Raw genomic sequence first — 14397 nt, forward strand, 5'->3', positions numbered from 1 at the left:
CAGTTGTGTTTATGAAATATTTACTTGTTTTTAGGAAACGTTTCAATTGCCCTTTGCCATGAGCTGGCATCCCCCGAAAGAGGGAGGAGGGTGAAAAATACGTATTTGGCAACCTCTCTGTGCCAGTTGTTTTCAAGTATATTACTTTATTTAACTTTGAGAGCTTTAGTTTTGAGACCCCTGTTTTACAGATGAGGAAGCTGAGGAGTGAATCAGATGCTTTGTTTTCTTTTGCTCACCTTGCCCTGATTCCTTTCTACCCTCCTTCTTAAGTCACTTGGGTTGCACCATAAATAGTGACACCAAGAGGCTGTCATACCCAACAGTGTCCCCAATTTCCACTCAAGATTGGTGTCCTCTTCCACCAGGGACAGTAGAGCCTGAGCTCCTGGCTCAGGAGCAAAGTGTGGGCTCCCATTAACCTCATTGCGCCCCCTGCTGGCGGTTACTGCCTAGTGCATGACCTGCATGGCAGAACGAGCTAGAGGTCAGGTGGAATTCTCTGTAAATCTCACACTTTTGCATTTAATCTCCATAGCATCCTTTTGGAAAACATTACTTTTACTGCAAGTACTTGGAAACTGGGTTTCAAAGAGCTTATGTGCTTTTTTCACACATCAGGCACTTAATAAATGGCAGGTCTCTTGACCTCCAAAGTCAAAATACTTTCTAGCACACCCTGCTGCCTCCCTCAGGGACATAATTGTGCAGGAACACTATCCACATCATTCTGGAGTTGCCTTCAAACCCTTCAAACTATAACAAAAAACAAAACACAAAACAAAACAAAACAAAACAGCACGCAGCATCTTTGTAGAGAGTGGCCACCGTGTGTGTCCTGGTGTAGCAGCTCCTGGCAGTGCCCTGACCCATTCACGGCTCGCCTCCCCACTTGGGACCTCTTCTTCCTGCCTCGACCCATCTTTCCATGTTCTCTGAGAGCCCGATGGGAGCGAGTGGGCTCCGCCCCAGGGGGGTTTCCCTGGCTCGGGCCGGCTGGCTGACGGGCTTTCTGCGCAAACCCCCTCATCCCCCTGGTCAGCACCCACACAGCCCCACCCCGAGGGGGCATGGGGCTCTGCCCTGGGCAGCTGTTCCCGGGGTGGCCGTCACCGTCCCGGCTTGTGGGTGAAAAGGCTGCTGGCCCCACGGGGACTTGGCAGCAGTAGTGAGGAGATGTCTTTTCAAATCTTTCTTTGGAAATCAGACTGAATTTATATTCTACGCCTACCTTTTCCTAGCCCTGGAGTCTTGCATAGATTACACAAGTTCCCAGAGCCTCGGTTTCTATAAATTGGGATTAAGGATAGCTAACTCACAGGGACCTGTGACAGATAAACGAGACCAAGGTGTGAGCCACTTCCCTAAAACTGGTGTGATACCCGGCACTCACTAAGTGGCAGAGAAGAAGCCTGGGAGCGTGGGAGCCAGGTGTACCCCATTTCTGGAGATGCCCTTCACCAAGAGGACGCATCCCCCGCATGCAAAGTGAGAAACCAGGGTGTCTGGAGTCCCCCAATCCCAAATTGAATCCCTGGCTGCAATCTGAACCCTGTTATTACTGTTCGGAGACACATTGAGGAGCCTCCAATCAGACCCATGGCATGTACCCCTTTAAGTTTCTTGATTCCCACTTTCAAATTGGCTCACGGGGGCCATTACAGTTAAAAAAAAATATGCGGCAACCCACCGGCTGGTAGTATCCTGTTGACCCAGTCAAACTACTCTGTATTTTATTGCCTACAAGTTGCACATGTGTTGGAAAAATAGTAGTTTGTACTTATTCTATATTTGGAGTCTAGAAGGATTAACCAGTCTTATGCATTAACTGCTTCCCTGGAAGACATACAGTCACTCTGGGGAGAAGCACCAAATTCTGAGTCCCTGCCATTGGCCAGACAGGTTCTAGGGTTACTGCTTTTAAATCTCAGTTGCACAGGCGAAGAAACTAAGGCTGCAGCAGGTGAATGGCTTACGCACGGCCACAGAGAGGATGAGGGGGAGCCGGGTCTGCCTGGGAAGTATAACGAAGGAGCCCAGGCCCTCTACCGTGGCTGTCATTTGCATACATTAGCATATATCATACTACCTCATATAAAGTATCCTATTGTGCATAGCATACCTTACAATTTAACATGAGTTGTGGACATCTTTCCATATCAGCACAAATACTAGTAGATCTCTCTCTCTTTTTTTTTGGATTATATGATTACTAATGAATGAATTTCCTTTCCATAAGTGAATTTCCATTCACTTAACCAATACCCTTTTCTTGGCTATTTATTAACTTGACATTTTATGTTTTTGTGTAGGTTGCTATAAGGGACAAGATTTTATATACTTTTTCCACCAATGGAAATGTTTCCTATCGAATAAATTACTAGGAGTGAAACTGTAGGGCGAAGGTTATAAATATTTGTTTTCGTAGATATTCTCTCTCCCTCCCGCTTCCCCCCACGCTTGTCTACCCCCTCTTCCTCATTAACACAAGGACTTTCCCTTTTCCCCAGGACAAGAACTATACCATGTCCTGCACTTTCTGCGTGCTCACATCTCTAAGCCTTGTTCTTGTGTGTAAAGGGGCACTTCTGAAATCTAGGAATAACTTTTCTCTCTCAGCACAGCCCATTGCTGTCTAATTCAACGTAGTCTCCTCTGAAACCAGCCGCCTAGCCCTGGCCCCTTTATTCCAGGCTGGTGCACCCTCCCCACCAGACACGGGCGGCTGTGACTCCGGGAGCAAGACAGTCACCGGGCAGCCGGAGACTGGGCGGAATCGGCAACCAAAGAGGCACTGGACGGACACCTCAAAATAATGCCACCTCTGTTTTTGCAATAGTAGACATTTACATAATTATAGAATTCATTGAAGTGGCAAATTACAGACACTGCATTTTAGGAAGGGCAACATTTAGCCCCTTCCTGGCATCCTCTCCCCAGACTTAAATGTTTGGTGGGTCTGCTGCGACAGGCAGCTGCGAGCTCCCACGCAGGTGAGGCTGGGATCCGCGCCGGATTCCCCCGGCCAGGTGCGCCCCGGGTCGGCCCTGCCTGGCCTTTCCAAAACTCTGCTGCTGCTCAGAAATGGGACAGGAACCCCTCGGTGTGCCTGGGGCCTCTGCCTCCGCCTCTGCCCTTGCCATGAGCCCAGGGTCTCATTAACAGAGACCCCTTTAAAAGACCTTTCGTCATTCCCCCGCTTAACAGGTAATGCTCATTATATAAAGATCAGAAACTAGTCATGAGCCCATATATGTGTATATATTATGATTATGATATGCTCATTATATAAGATATCATTTAATCATCATTTTTAATGCTTTGAATAAAAGACATTTCAACATTTCATGTATTATTTATATATTTATGTAAGTATTAATATGTATTATTGTTACCGGACACAGACTGGCCCAGAGCAGGTCTGCCTTAGGCCGGCCTGTGGTGTGTGGGTTCTTGACTCCATGTGGGGAAGATTTCACAACACGAGTCCAGGTGAGTTTTTACAAGATGTTTATTTATTTATTTGTTTGTTTGTTCATTTATTCATTCATTTATTTATTTATTTTTAGAGAGCCGGGACAGGAGGGAGAAAAAAGACGGAGAGAAACATCAGTGTGTGAGAAGAACATCGATTGGTCGCCTCTTGCACGCGCCCCAACCGGGCCTGACCAGGAATTGAACCGGTGACCTCTCGCTTTGTGGGTTGATGCCCAACCAACGGAGCCACACTGGCCAGGGTGAGTCCCGGTGATTGTAAGCATATATTGATTAAAGCTGGGGACAATGAAACAGAGGGAGGACTTAGGATAGAAGAAGTAATGGGGAGAGCCTAGGCGCTGCTCTGCTTTAGCTCCCGAGAAACGCTGTAGGAAAGGAGTGAGCCATGGTGGAGCTGCTGCCCACTCGCTGGGCCATCAGAGAAAAGGGGGGGCTTGGAGACAGGATGTCTCCCGGGACGAGCTGCCATGGCCCATGTTGCTCCCCTGCTTGCAAATCTCATGGGGACCCTTAGGATTTAGAAGGAAGTAAAAAGTTGATACCCGAGAAGGGACATACGTGAGTGTGTTCTAGAAGGAGCCACACTTGGTCTTTGTCTTGAGGGTTTTTATCTCTCTTCTTCTGGTCAGAATCTAAGGGAGGGTTTCAGCTGAACATTCATTAGCTTTCCAGGTGTGTTTTTAATGTGCCGATGCATCAGAATGAGCACATGGTGGGTGGTTTGGGATGATTCTCTGGTCTGCTTCACTGTTTTACCTTTATCTTGCGTCTGTCAGGCTTTAGCGGGGTTTTCATTATTTGTTCCTGTGATTTCATCTGTCTTTGGGTTTAGCACAAATGGCACTAATTAGGTCTCTGTTCTTTACTTTGAGGGGTCTTTGTGTTCTCGGGATAGGGGGAAATATAAACCATTTGCTCTCAAGTGTCCTTGGTTGGGGAAGACAAGGTCTTGCAATTCACCAGCTGGGCATAAGTTGTTCCAATTGTTTGGCCTTCTTTAATTTTCTTGTCTCAGTCTCCCCATTCCATTTGCCCAGGACCTTTCCTAGCTTCTTACTATCCTGCCTCAAGGCCCAGCCAGAAGGAGACTCAGGTCACCTCCTTACCACCTGCAGGTGACCTAGGAGCACCCCTGCTGGCTCCCCCACAGCGTCTCCCTGCCACCCACACCAGAGGCGCTAGGCTTGGAGCAGGGAGCGGAGAGGCAGGAGAACGGACCGCACCTCCAGACCTAGCACCCCGTTCCGAGGCTGCGACTTCTCCACAGACATATCCCTTATGCCAGACCCAGAGAACACATGTGAGAATTGTGTTGAAAAATGAATGTGCGAATAAAAGTACCTCATAAAAGTCAGTGCCTCCGCCACCCCCTTTCTCAGTTACTCCTGTCTTTCCTGGTTTAGGAGTTTTATGTGTCAATCAGAGGACGGTGTTCCGCTGGCTCAGAGACTTGCTTAGGCAACAACGTGGCATAACCCAGAGTACACGTGGCGTGTGTTCTGAAGGAACATCAGCCTCTGGGCAGGGCTGGGCCGAGTCCCACCCCTGGCCTTGCATTTCAGCTCAGTGGGCGGGAGGACATAAATTTCAGCTGTTTTCAGCCCTGCGGCTGCATTTTTACGGAAGACTTCCAAGCGCACCATGAAGCTGGCAGGCTTCCTCCTCCTTGTGGTCGCCATGACCCTCAGCCTGGAGGTGCAGGAGCTCCGGGCTGCAGTGTTACCAGTGGATCTCTTGGGTGAGTCCAGGTGGAAGGCAGCCTCATTCTTCTCAAACTGCGGAGCCAGAAAGTAGGACATCGAAGCTCAGTATTTGCAGGAGGAGGAGGGGAAGAAACAAGAGGATAAATATTCTAGTCAGGGAGTCCCGGCAGGGACCACCTGGCTGCGGGATCCCTCTTTCTGCCTCCACTTCCCCCCCTCCTTTCCCTGGTCACCCCTCCATCCGGACTCCCTTCCACCCCTCCTCTGTCCCCTCATCAGCCATTCTCCATGCCCCCAGCATCTCTCTTTCTACTATTTTCTTCAAATACGTTGCATTGTCCGGAGAAAGTATCTTCTTAATTATGTTAAACAGTAATCACCTCGCTCTCATCTTTTCCTTTTACCATTGACATTTTCAAAGTGATCTTAATTCTCTGCCCTCACTTCCCCGCACTTTATCCCTTAACCCCTTGAAGACGGACTGGAGTCTCCCTTTTCTGCCCAACTCCTCTCCCGGGTCCTGTTGACAAAACCCCTGACTCTCCTCCGTGGCCAACGTCTTTAACCCCTGCAGCCCCTGACAGTTTTTGCCCTGCCGTCCACCCTCGGACTTTCTTCTCTCCTGGCTTATTTTCACTGTATCTCTTCCTTCTCCCTGAGGACATTGGATTCATCACTTAACCCCTCTCCCTTCTCTGCTCTCCTCCTGTTACATTCAGCTGGTTGCCAAATACCGGTCCCTTCTTTGCAATTGCCTCTTTCATTCGTTCCTTCCTTTCCACCACCCATTGCGCCAGGGTATTTCCAGCCCTGATTGCACCCCATGCTTGAGCCAGTGCAGCAGCTTCTCAGCGGCTCTCCCTGCCCCCTCTTCCTCCTGAAGTTTAATTGTTTTTTGAATCTGGGTTCATTCTGTGCGCTGACACCAGAATAACCTTCCTAGGTAAATGGTAATTGTATCCCTCTCTTGGCCTGCCAAACGAAATCCAAACTCCTCCAATGCTCAAGATCCTTCTCTGTAACTCCCCCACCCACCTGCTTTTCCTGCTTAACTCCCAAATATTTCCTAATGCTTATCCAGCCTTCCATTTACAGGTCCTCCCGTATTCCCTGGGTTTCAAGGTGAGGGGTGAGGCAGGTGAGGTTCCCAGGAGACAAAAGTGAAGGAGCTGCTCATTCTCCGGGTTGTGCCAGTGCCTCCTTGAATTTTGTGCCCCAGCCACCCTATGGCCTGTCCCCAGGTCCAGGCCCTGTCACATTTTCCCTTTGTGACCTTTCACCAGTCATTCCTTTCTCTTCTCACAACACTCTGCTGCCCGCCTCGATTCTGCCTTTTTAAAAGTCCTGTACTTCAAGACCCACCTTGGAAGGGATGTCTTTTGTCTTCAGAGCCCCTTTAGTCCTTTGGATATACCTAAGGACAGTTGTCACAAACGGCTTTGTTTTCAGTGCTTTAAACATAAGTCTTACTTCCATTGTTAAACCCTAAGGCGCTTCAAGGTAATGACCCTACCTTACATCTTTGTATCTCCTGAGTAACTTACCTCTCTGCTTTATACAAAGTAAGGAACGAACAGATACGATGAATAACCAAGCTGCAGTGAGTGGAGACAAGAAGGCTTTAACCCACTCACCATAAATCAACAACTGCTAATAGCACCGTGGATGGACGGTGCTAATTTCCCCTGAGGTCTGCAAGTACTTGGGTTGGCCAAAAAAAGATTTTTTTTTTGTATGACAGCTCTAGTTGTGCTTAGTTGTCTTTAACTTCCTTCAAAACAATTTTGTTAGATTGTGTGGTGACAGTTGTCATATCAGTATTCACTTTTTAAAAAATGTATCAAAATTGGTGGATTTTTGTGCAGCCATTTTAATATTGAAGATGGAAAAAATACACAGCATTTTCAGCATATTATGCTTTATTATTTCAAGAAAGGTAAAAACACAACTGGAATGCAAAAAAAAAAAAAAGATTTGTGCAGTGTATGGAGAAGGTGCTGTGACCGGTGGAAGGTGTCAAAAGTGGCTTGGTACTGCTGACATTTTGGCCAAATAACTACCCCTCTGCTGTGGGGCTGTCTTATGCACTGGCAGATGTTTAGCAGCGCCCCGGCCCCTGCCCTCTAGGAGCCAATAGTGGGAGACAGCTGACATACTCAAAATGTCCAAATCAATCAAGTTATTGGTGAAAATGAAAAATGTGTCTTACTTTACAGAAAAAAACTAAACAGGCTTTTTGGCCAACCCAACGCATTGCGGACATCCCACCAGGTGCCCTCCTCACACATCTTTAAAGTAGGTCTTACCTTATTGGGATTCTGTGAATGGATTGTTTTTAACCAAAATATATAAGATGTTAATGAATACTATTCTGCAAGGTATCATTTCAATGACATTGTGTATTGAACTGAAAGAAAAAAGGGGGAACTGGCTCCTTAAACAAGGGCTGTCCTCTCTGGCCCCCATGGCAAAAGCATGGTGGCATCCAGCGGGTCTGTTCTGCTGCAGGCGCCTGCGTTGAACTCTGCAGAGGCGACTGGGACTGCGACATGGGCGAGCGCTGCGTCAGCAATGGGTGTGGCCACATCTGTGCCACAAAGTGAGCACAGGTAAAAACGGCAGGCCCTTTCCTGCTGCCTCCAACCTCGACCACGCCAGGCAGGGTCTACACTTGGCCCCGATGGCACTTTCCAGAAGTGAATGGGACAGAAGTCTGGCTCTCTGTGGACTCTCCCTCTTCACCCACCCTTCCCCCTAAAAGAAGCATCTATCACAGGATAGTGGTTTCCAAATCCTTAAAATAATTTAGTTATCCAGTATACCCTGGAGAGAAATCAGGCTACTTGATCAAAAAGCAGATAAAAGTCACCCATAATCCCAAAATGATGCCCGCTTAACACTTTGGGGAATGCTTTGAACACACACAAATATGAAATATTTGTATAAAAATATGATAATGTGTGATTTCTTATTTCACTTAGAAATAGGTAGTGAATTTTTATATCAGTACTGATGCTTCTATACCATCAATTTTAATAGCTTTATGGAAATCCATCATACATGTTCATATACTTAGCAACTTCAGTTAATACAAATTTTATGTAGTTCTCATTTTTATAGTATTAATATGGCTGTAGTGAATATTAAATTGGTGTGTGTGCCCTTAATTTTTGTTGTGATAAATTCTAAGAAGTGTAATTAATGACCAAAGAATATGATCATTTTAAGCCTTTAATGCACATTGCTTTATTTACCTATGAAAGCCCTTCCCTGTAAAAATATTTCAGGGTCCTCACATGATTGTTTCTTTATTTTCAGTAGCAATTACATGGAAAAAAATCATAAAAGCTACGGTGATTCGGTTTTGATTATAAATTAAGATGTATTAAATATAACAGAATCAACATATACTTTAAAAATAACCCATTTGTGTTCAGAATATATTATTGGTCCCATCCACCCTCGATCCTTGGGATGCTTTTTGGCCTTGTTGGCTCTTTGCAGGTGCTTATTGATTTCCACAACTGGAACTGTCACCTCTCAATTGTATTAAGTGCATTGGGTCCCCCTAACAGCAGGTCTCATGCATAATTTTTGTCCATTTTTCAGATGAAGACTTTTCTTAAGGGTCATCCTTTTCAATTAATTTCTCACCCCTTCCTGGAGCTCCTACCTTCAAAGATGTGGCTGTTTGGAGCTCCTTGCCCAAGAAAACAGATGAACATGGAAATCTGTGGGTGGAAATTACAAGGGATGTGGTGGGGAAGGGAAAAAAATCTGTTTCTTTTAATAAATCAGCATTGTTAAAAGTACCCACCCTACTTGAGTTATTTGGGCAGGGGTGATGAGAGGGAGAAGGGGAAAGTGGGGGACAGATGGCATTTGCTGAGCACTTGCTGTATAACAAAGACTGTGTTATATTCTTCACAAGCATCATCCAATTTAACCTTACAAGAACCTTGTAACTATGTTTAGTATCATTACCATTTTTCATATAAGGACACTAAGGTTTGGAGAAATTAAGTTATTTGTTCAAAGTCATAGAGCAGGTAAGTGTTAGGGTCTTAACTATAATCCAATGCAACCTAAGATGAGCTACACCAAACCCAAATCTTTTCCACTGTCTCTTTCATGCCACCTCCACTGTGCGATAACTAGGCCTTACATCCTTCTAGCCCCGTGGATTGGACATCTTGCATGCACTCTTTCAAACACTCTTCGCTTTACACTCCTATTGTAATAATTGCTACAGCAACCAGTTTATCTCAGGCATCTACCAGCTTAGCACAGGAAAATTTGTCCAGCCTTGCCTTAAACTTGTAGCCTAGTACTCCACACCACTCACTTTTGCCTCAGGACTTCCTTGACGATACATAGTTTTTATAAATAAGAGACTTGTTCAGGAACCATCACATACCAATGCATCTCAACCCAGAAGCATGGAAGAATTTATGCTTGGTGTGGCAACACTTGGCAACAGAGGTCAAAGGCTTACAGATATGTGGGTTTCACTTTCCATTCCTCATGAGGGGGATTCTGGGAGCATTCGAAAAGTCTCGGAAAGTCCTAAGGACTGAGCAGTCACCTCCTACAGTAGCCAACTTAATAGCACATATTTGTATTGATTCTCCTTTCTTCCATGTTCATGCCTGAATAAATCACTCACGCTAACCTCATCTGCGTTTCTGCTTTAGGAGAAGTCAGACTAAAACCTCAGTGACTAGGTCTCAGCTCCTGATGTTCTCTGAGCAAATGCTTAAATATAAAAAATATATATATACATACATTGCATATGCACACATCCCCAAAATAAACAATATACAAGCATAATGAAATCTGAAGTCAGACAAAAAACAACTATTTCTCCCCAAAGAAGCCCAACGTCCTCCGAGAATTAGCTCTTCTAAAGCATATGCCCAATTTTCATTGCTGAACAGAAGTACTTTATTCTCGGGATAAAACGTGTACATTCAGGTGACTTCAAGGTTTTCCCTAAGAGCCACGGTGAGAATTTGCTTTATATTTACACAACTCAAAGGTTTTCTCAGCCTGCCCAAACCTAAATGTCAAGGCTTCACTTCTTGGGTAACTAAAAACTGTTCACAGATTTTTAAATGGCAATTTTCTTTTCCAGTATTTTGCTTTTAAGATTTCAGGAAATCTTGAGGGTGTCCAACCTCAACCAGGTCACCCTTAAATAGGTTATATTTTTACGTGGTTGTGTGAACTCCCAAATTACTCCTCTTGTGTGGTGAGGTCTCTCAAGATCCACAAAACGATGGATTCACAGCCTGCTGCAAGGAACACAGGGGCAGGTAACCTTTATTCAGAGCGGTTTTGTGCGTGGGGAAAAAAACAGGGGCTGTGAAATTATCTAAGTACAGGAATGTAATACAACCATCAGTTTCTGCCACTGCCATCCACGGCGGCGCCTCTCCAACTACAGCCCAAATCTGAAACGCTGGTACTAAACAGGAATGTCGGCCCTGCTCAGGACCAAACTTTCTGGGAGGACAAACAGAGTCTCCGCCTTTCAGGCAGGACTCAACGGAGAGGACGGCGACGAAACGGCCTCCAAGCTAATTCCTAAAGGGTATTTGCCAGGCACCAGTCTCAGGAGCCGCTCCCCAAAATCTTGGAACCCAGTCGCATTGGGTCCTGGTCCAAATAAACTGTTTCCGGAACTGGAGTGTGGAGTCCGGGATGTCCCGGAAGTATTTCCCCCGTTGTTCAACGTAGGAAAGATGGCGACGGTGCAAGTCGCCAGCTCCGTGCTGGGCGGGTCGCCGCGGGAGGCGCCGCGGGAGCTTCCCCGAGAGCAGGGCGCCGGGTTCCGCCGCCTGTCGGCCAGGCTCTGCGCCCTGCGCCCGGACGACAGCAGCTCCTCCCGCACCGAGATCCACCTGCTCTTAGACCAGCTCATCTCGGAGAACTACAGCGAGGGCGGCGGCGTGGCCCCGGAGGTAGGCGGGGTGTCCGGCGGAGGGGACTCCAGGAGCATCCGCCGGCCCCGGCCCCGGCCCCACCCCTCAGGGACCCTACTTGGTAGCTCCGCCTGCCCCTCTGGGCTTTTCGCACCCCAACTCCGAATTCCTTAATTCCGGGCTGGTTTGCACCTTCCGACCGGGACACATTCTCTTTATCTGGAAGACTCTGAAGTGCTTCACAAACTTGCATCTTCCGAAACCCAACTTGCTGTCTCCTGCTCTGATACCAACTCATGTGTCATCTCTGGTTCCTCCCTGCGCCCCCCTTTCCCACCCCACTCCCTGCATCCCGAATATTGTGTACATGAAATTCATTGCTACAATTTATTGAGTACATGGTACACGGATCACATATTGTGTTTTCCCATGCAAAGCTCCAGGAACTTCAGAGTGTGGGTATAACTAGGTCTATTTTACTGATAAAAACGCAGAGGCTCATAAAGACCCAATGTCCTGTTGGTGGCAAAGGCAGGGCTAGAATTGGAACCTAACTCTGTCCCAGAGTCCCTGCCTTTTTCTGTTCCTCCACGCTAGGCCCTGCCCTCTCTGCCTTAAGTACTTGGAGTAATACTCTCGCACATCAGGTTTTGGACACTACTTTCCAAATCCCCTGAACTCTTGACCCCATCATAGCACTGCCGCTGGTGTTGACAGCCACCTCCAATTTGACAGTTCCTACAAATGAATGAGTGTGTTATCTCCCAACTGGTCCAGTCCCCCGACACACACCCAGGCACAAGCAGTCTGCCAAGTCACACAGGCACAAACTGTTTCTTCCTCTTTCCTCCCCTCTAGATCCTGTCCAATCCGGATTCTTTACAGTCTGTCTCATAAATCTATCTCAGTCCATCTCTGTATTCCCATTGCCAACCCCTTAGGCGCTCAGGCTAGGTGACTCTTTCTTGGACTGTTTACTGGTCTCCTCTAATGCACTGCCTGCCTCCAGGCCAACGCTTCTGCAAACCATTCTTTGCTCTGCTGCCAGAGTGATCTTTTCTTTAGTGGGGAAGAAATCTGATTACAATAGTAAAACTTTGATTTGGGAAGATCTTCAGTACATATTGGTAAGTGGCCAAAGCAAGTTACAGAACGGTTCATACAGGACAAGACCAGTATAGAATGGGAGATTTAAAATGCATGTGTGTTTATAGATACAAAGAGTTCACAACAGAGTAATAGTGTGTGTCACTAGGAATGAAGTGGAATTAAGAAGTAGTTGGGCACTTTTTATTTGTGTAATTTGATATTTTTGCACCAAAATATCCAGTTTCCTGTTCTGCACCTCCCCCTTTTGTGCCCTGTGTCAGTCCTGAACAACTTAGTGTTTCTCAGGCACCTACTGGTGTTTCACTCCACCAGTATTCCAAGTCTTTGCACTTTGTTCCTTTTTTTAAAATCCTTTTTTTATCCTCACCCAAGGACATTTGTTCCCATTGCTCATTTAGAAAAAGAGGAAGGGAAAGAGAGCAACATTCATGTGAGAAAGAAGCACCAAGTTGTTGCCTCCTGTACATGACCAAATTAGGGATTGAATCTGCAACCTGGGCATGTGCCCTGACTAGGAATCAAACCCTCAACCTTTCGGTTATGGGACGACACTCCTACCAACTGAGCCCCCCTGACCTTTGGCCAGGGCACATTCCACTCCCTTTGCTTGCAGTGTCTTTCAGTGCCTTGTCTGTCTGTAGATTTTGACTCATCCTTCAGATCATTCCAGATTCTGCTTAAAAATCACTTCCACAAGACCTCCCTAATTACTGTTTCCCCAGAGTCTGGACTTAATTCCGTTAGCACTTGGTTCCCATTAAGTATTTGTGAGTATTTTGTCTCACTCATTACACTGTGAACTTTTGGGGGTTCAGAAATATGTTTGTTTACCTCTGGAGCACAAAGACCTCGCTCACTGCCTGGCACAGGGCAGGTGCTGGGAGCCTTTTTATTCAGTGAACATTAATGGATGAACGAACAGCGCAGCTGTTTTTAGAAGTCTCTAATTTTACATTAAATTCATGCGAGCATCATTTCTGATTTTCCCAGTGGCACTGAGAATCTGGTTTACTACTTTTTGGTACTTTTAACTTCTGTGTTTGCTTTTATACTATGGAAGCCTTGCTGTGCTTGTTTAATTATACTGCTTCTACCTGTATAGAGACTCTGGAGTCTTTGGCCTGACAAAATCCATATTGATTTTTCTCCTTTTTTAGCACATCCTGTTTTTGTGCTCTCATTTTCTACTTTCTGCCTCAAATTTCATCTTGCCCCACTTTTAAGTGTTGACATTCACTTTTATTTTCCTATTTACCTCTCTTGTGGTGGGGGGCAGGGAGGGTCTTCACTAATAGGTATGTCACTTTTCCATTGTCCTCTTGTGTTTCGTAGGATGTCAACCCTCTGCTTGTCCAAGCTTGTCAACTGGTGCCTCTGAATCAGAATCATCTCGTCAGCAAAGTGTCTCAGCTTATCCACCATTTACTTAACACGTTACAGGTAACCATTTATGAAACTCTAGAATTCAGGTTAGGAACTTTGAGAATAACTAAGTACCTTTGAAACATTGGGTTGTCCAAAAAGTCTGTTTAGTTTTTTCCGTAAAATAAAAGATACATTCTTCATTTTCATCAGTAACTGTACTGATTTGGATATTTTGAGTATGTCCACTATCTCCTGCATGGTATAACATTAATTATTCTCAATTAACGTCTTGATTTGATCGTTGTCACCTTTGACTGATTTGTCTGGCCGTGGAGCATATGGCCATGGAGCATCGTCCTGCAAGAAATCTGTAGCATGACACTTTGCAAACCACTTTGGACACATTCAATCAGTCACAGCACTCTCTCCATACACTGCACAAATCTGTTTTTGCATTTCAGTTGCATTTTTATCTTTCTTGAAATAATACAGTATAATATATGAAAAATGTTGCTTATTTCCTTCCATCTTTAATAATAATTAAAATGGTTATACGAAATCACCAATTTTGATATGTTTTTTAAAAATACACGCTGACATGACAACTGTCAAAGTACAATCTCACAAAGTTGTCTTGAACGAAGTTAAAGACAACTAAGCGCTACTAGACCCATCTTATGGAAAAACCCATCTTTTTGGCCAACCCAGTACTACATCTGTGATAGGTATGAAAGAGCGGTCTTTTGAGAAGCTAAAGAAAAAGGAAATGGCCACTAAGAATGATAGCAAAACAATTA

At 45.6% G+C, this 14397-nt stretch overlaps 1 protein-coding gene and 1 long non-coding RNA gene across 2 annotated transcripts in view; both read left to right on the forward strand.

Moving 5' to 3' along the window:
• Nucleotides 1-5045: 5045 nt before the first annotated feature.
• LOC129086488 (uncharacterized) lies at nt 5046-8995 on the forward strand. The gene is made up of 3 exons (XR_008530818.1): nt 5046-5236; nt 7710-7810; nt 8811-8995. It is a non-coding gene; the product is annotated as an uncharacterized LOC129086488 (long non-coding RNA).
• A 1937-nt stretch (nt 8996-10932) lies between these two features.
• HEATR6 (HEAT repeat containing 6) overlaps nt 10933-14397 on the forward strand; it is a 31325-nt gene continuing 27860 nt past the window's right edge. Inside the window, exons 1-2 of the mRNA XM_054592986.1 lie at nt 10933-11164; nt 13568-13675. Of these exons, the coding sequence (XP_054448961.1) occupies nt 10946-11164; nt 13568-13675 (327 nt within the window). The 5' untranslated portion in view covers nt 10933-10945. The remainder of the gene's footprint in view (nt 11165-13567; nt 13676-14397) is intronic.

The sequence above is a fragment of the Pteronotus mesoamericanus genome, unplaced genomic scaffold (genome assembly GCF_021234165.1).
Source record: "Pteronotus mesoamericanus isolate MK-2021 breed Mesoamerican mustached bat unplaced genomic scaffold, CSHL_Meso_final scaffold_408, whole genome shotgun sequence".
NCBI lineage: Eukaryota > Metazoa > Chordata > Mammalia > Chiroptera > Mormoopidae > Pteronotus > Pteronotus mesoamericanus.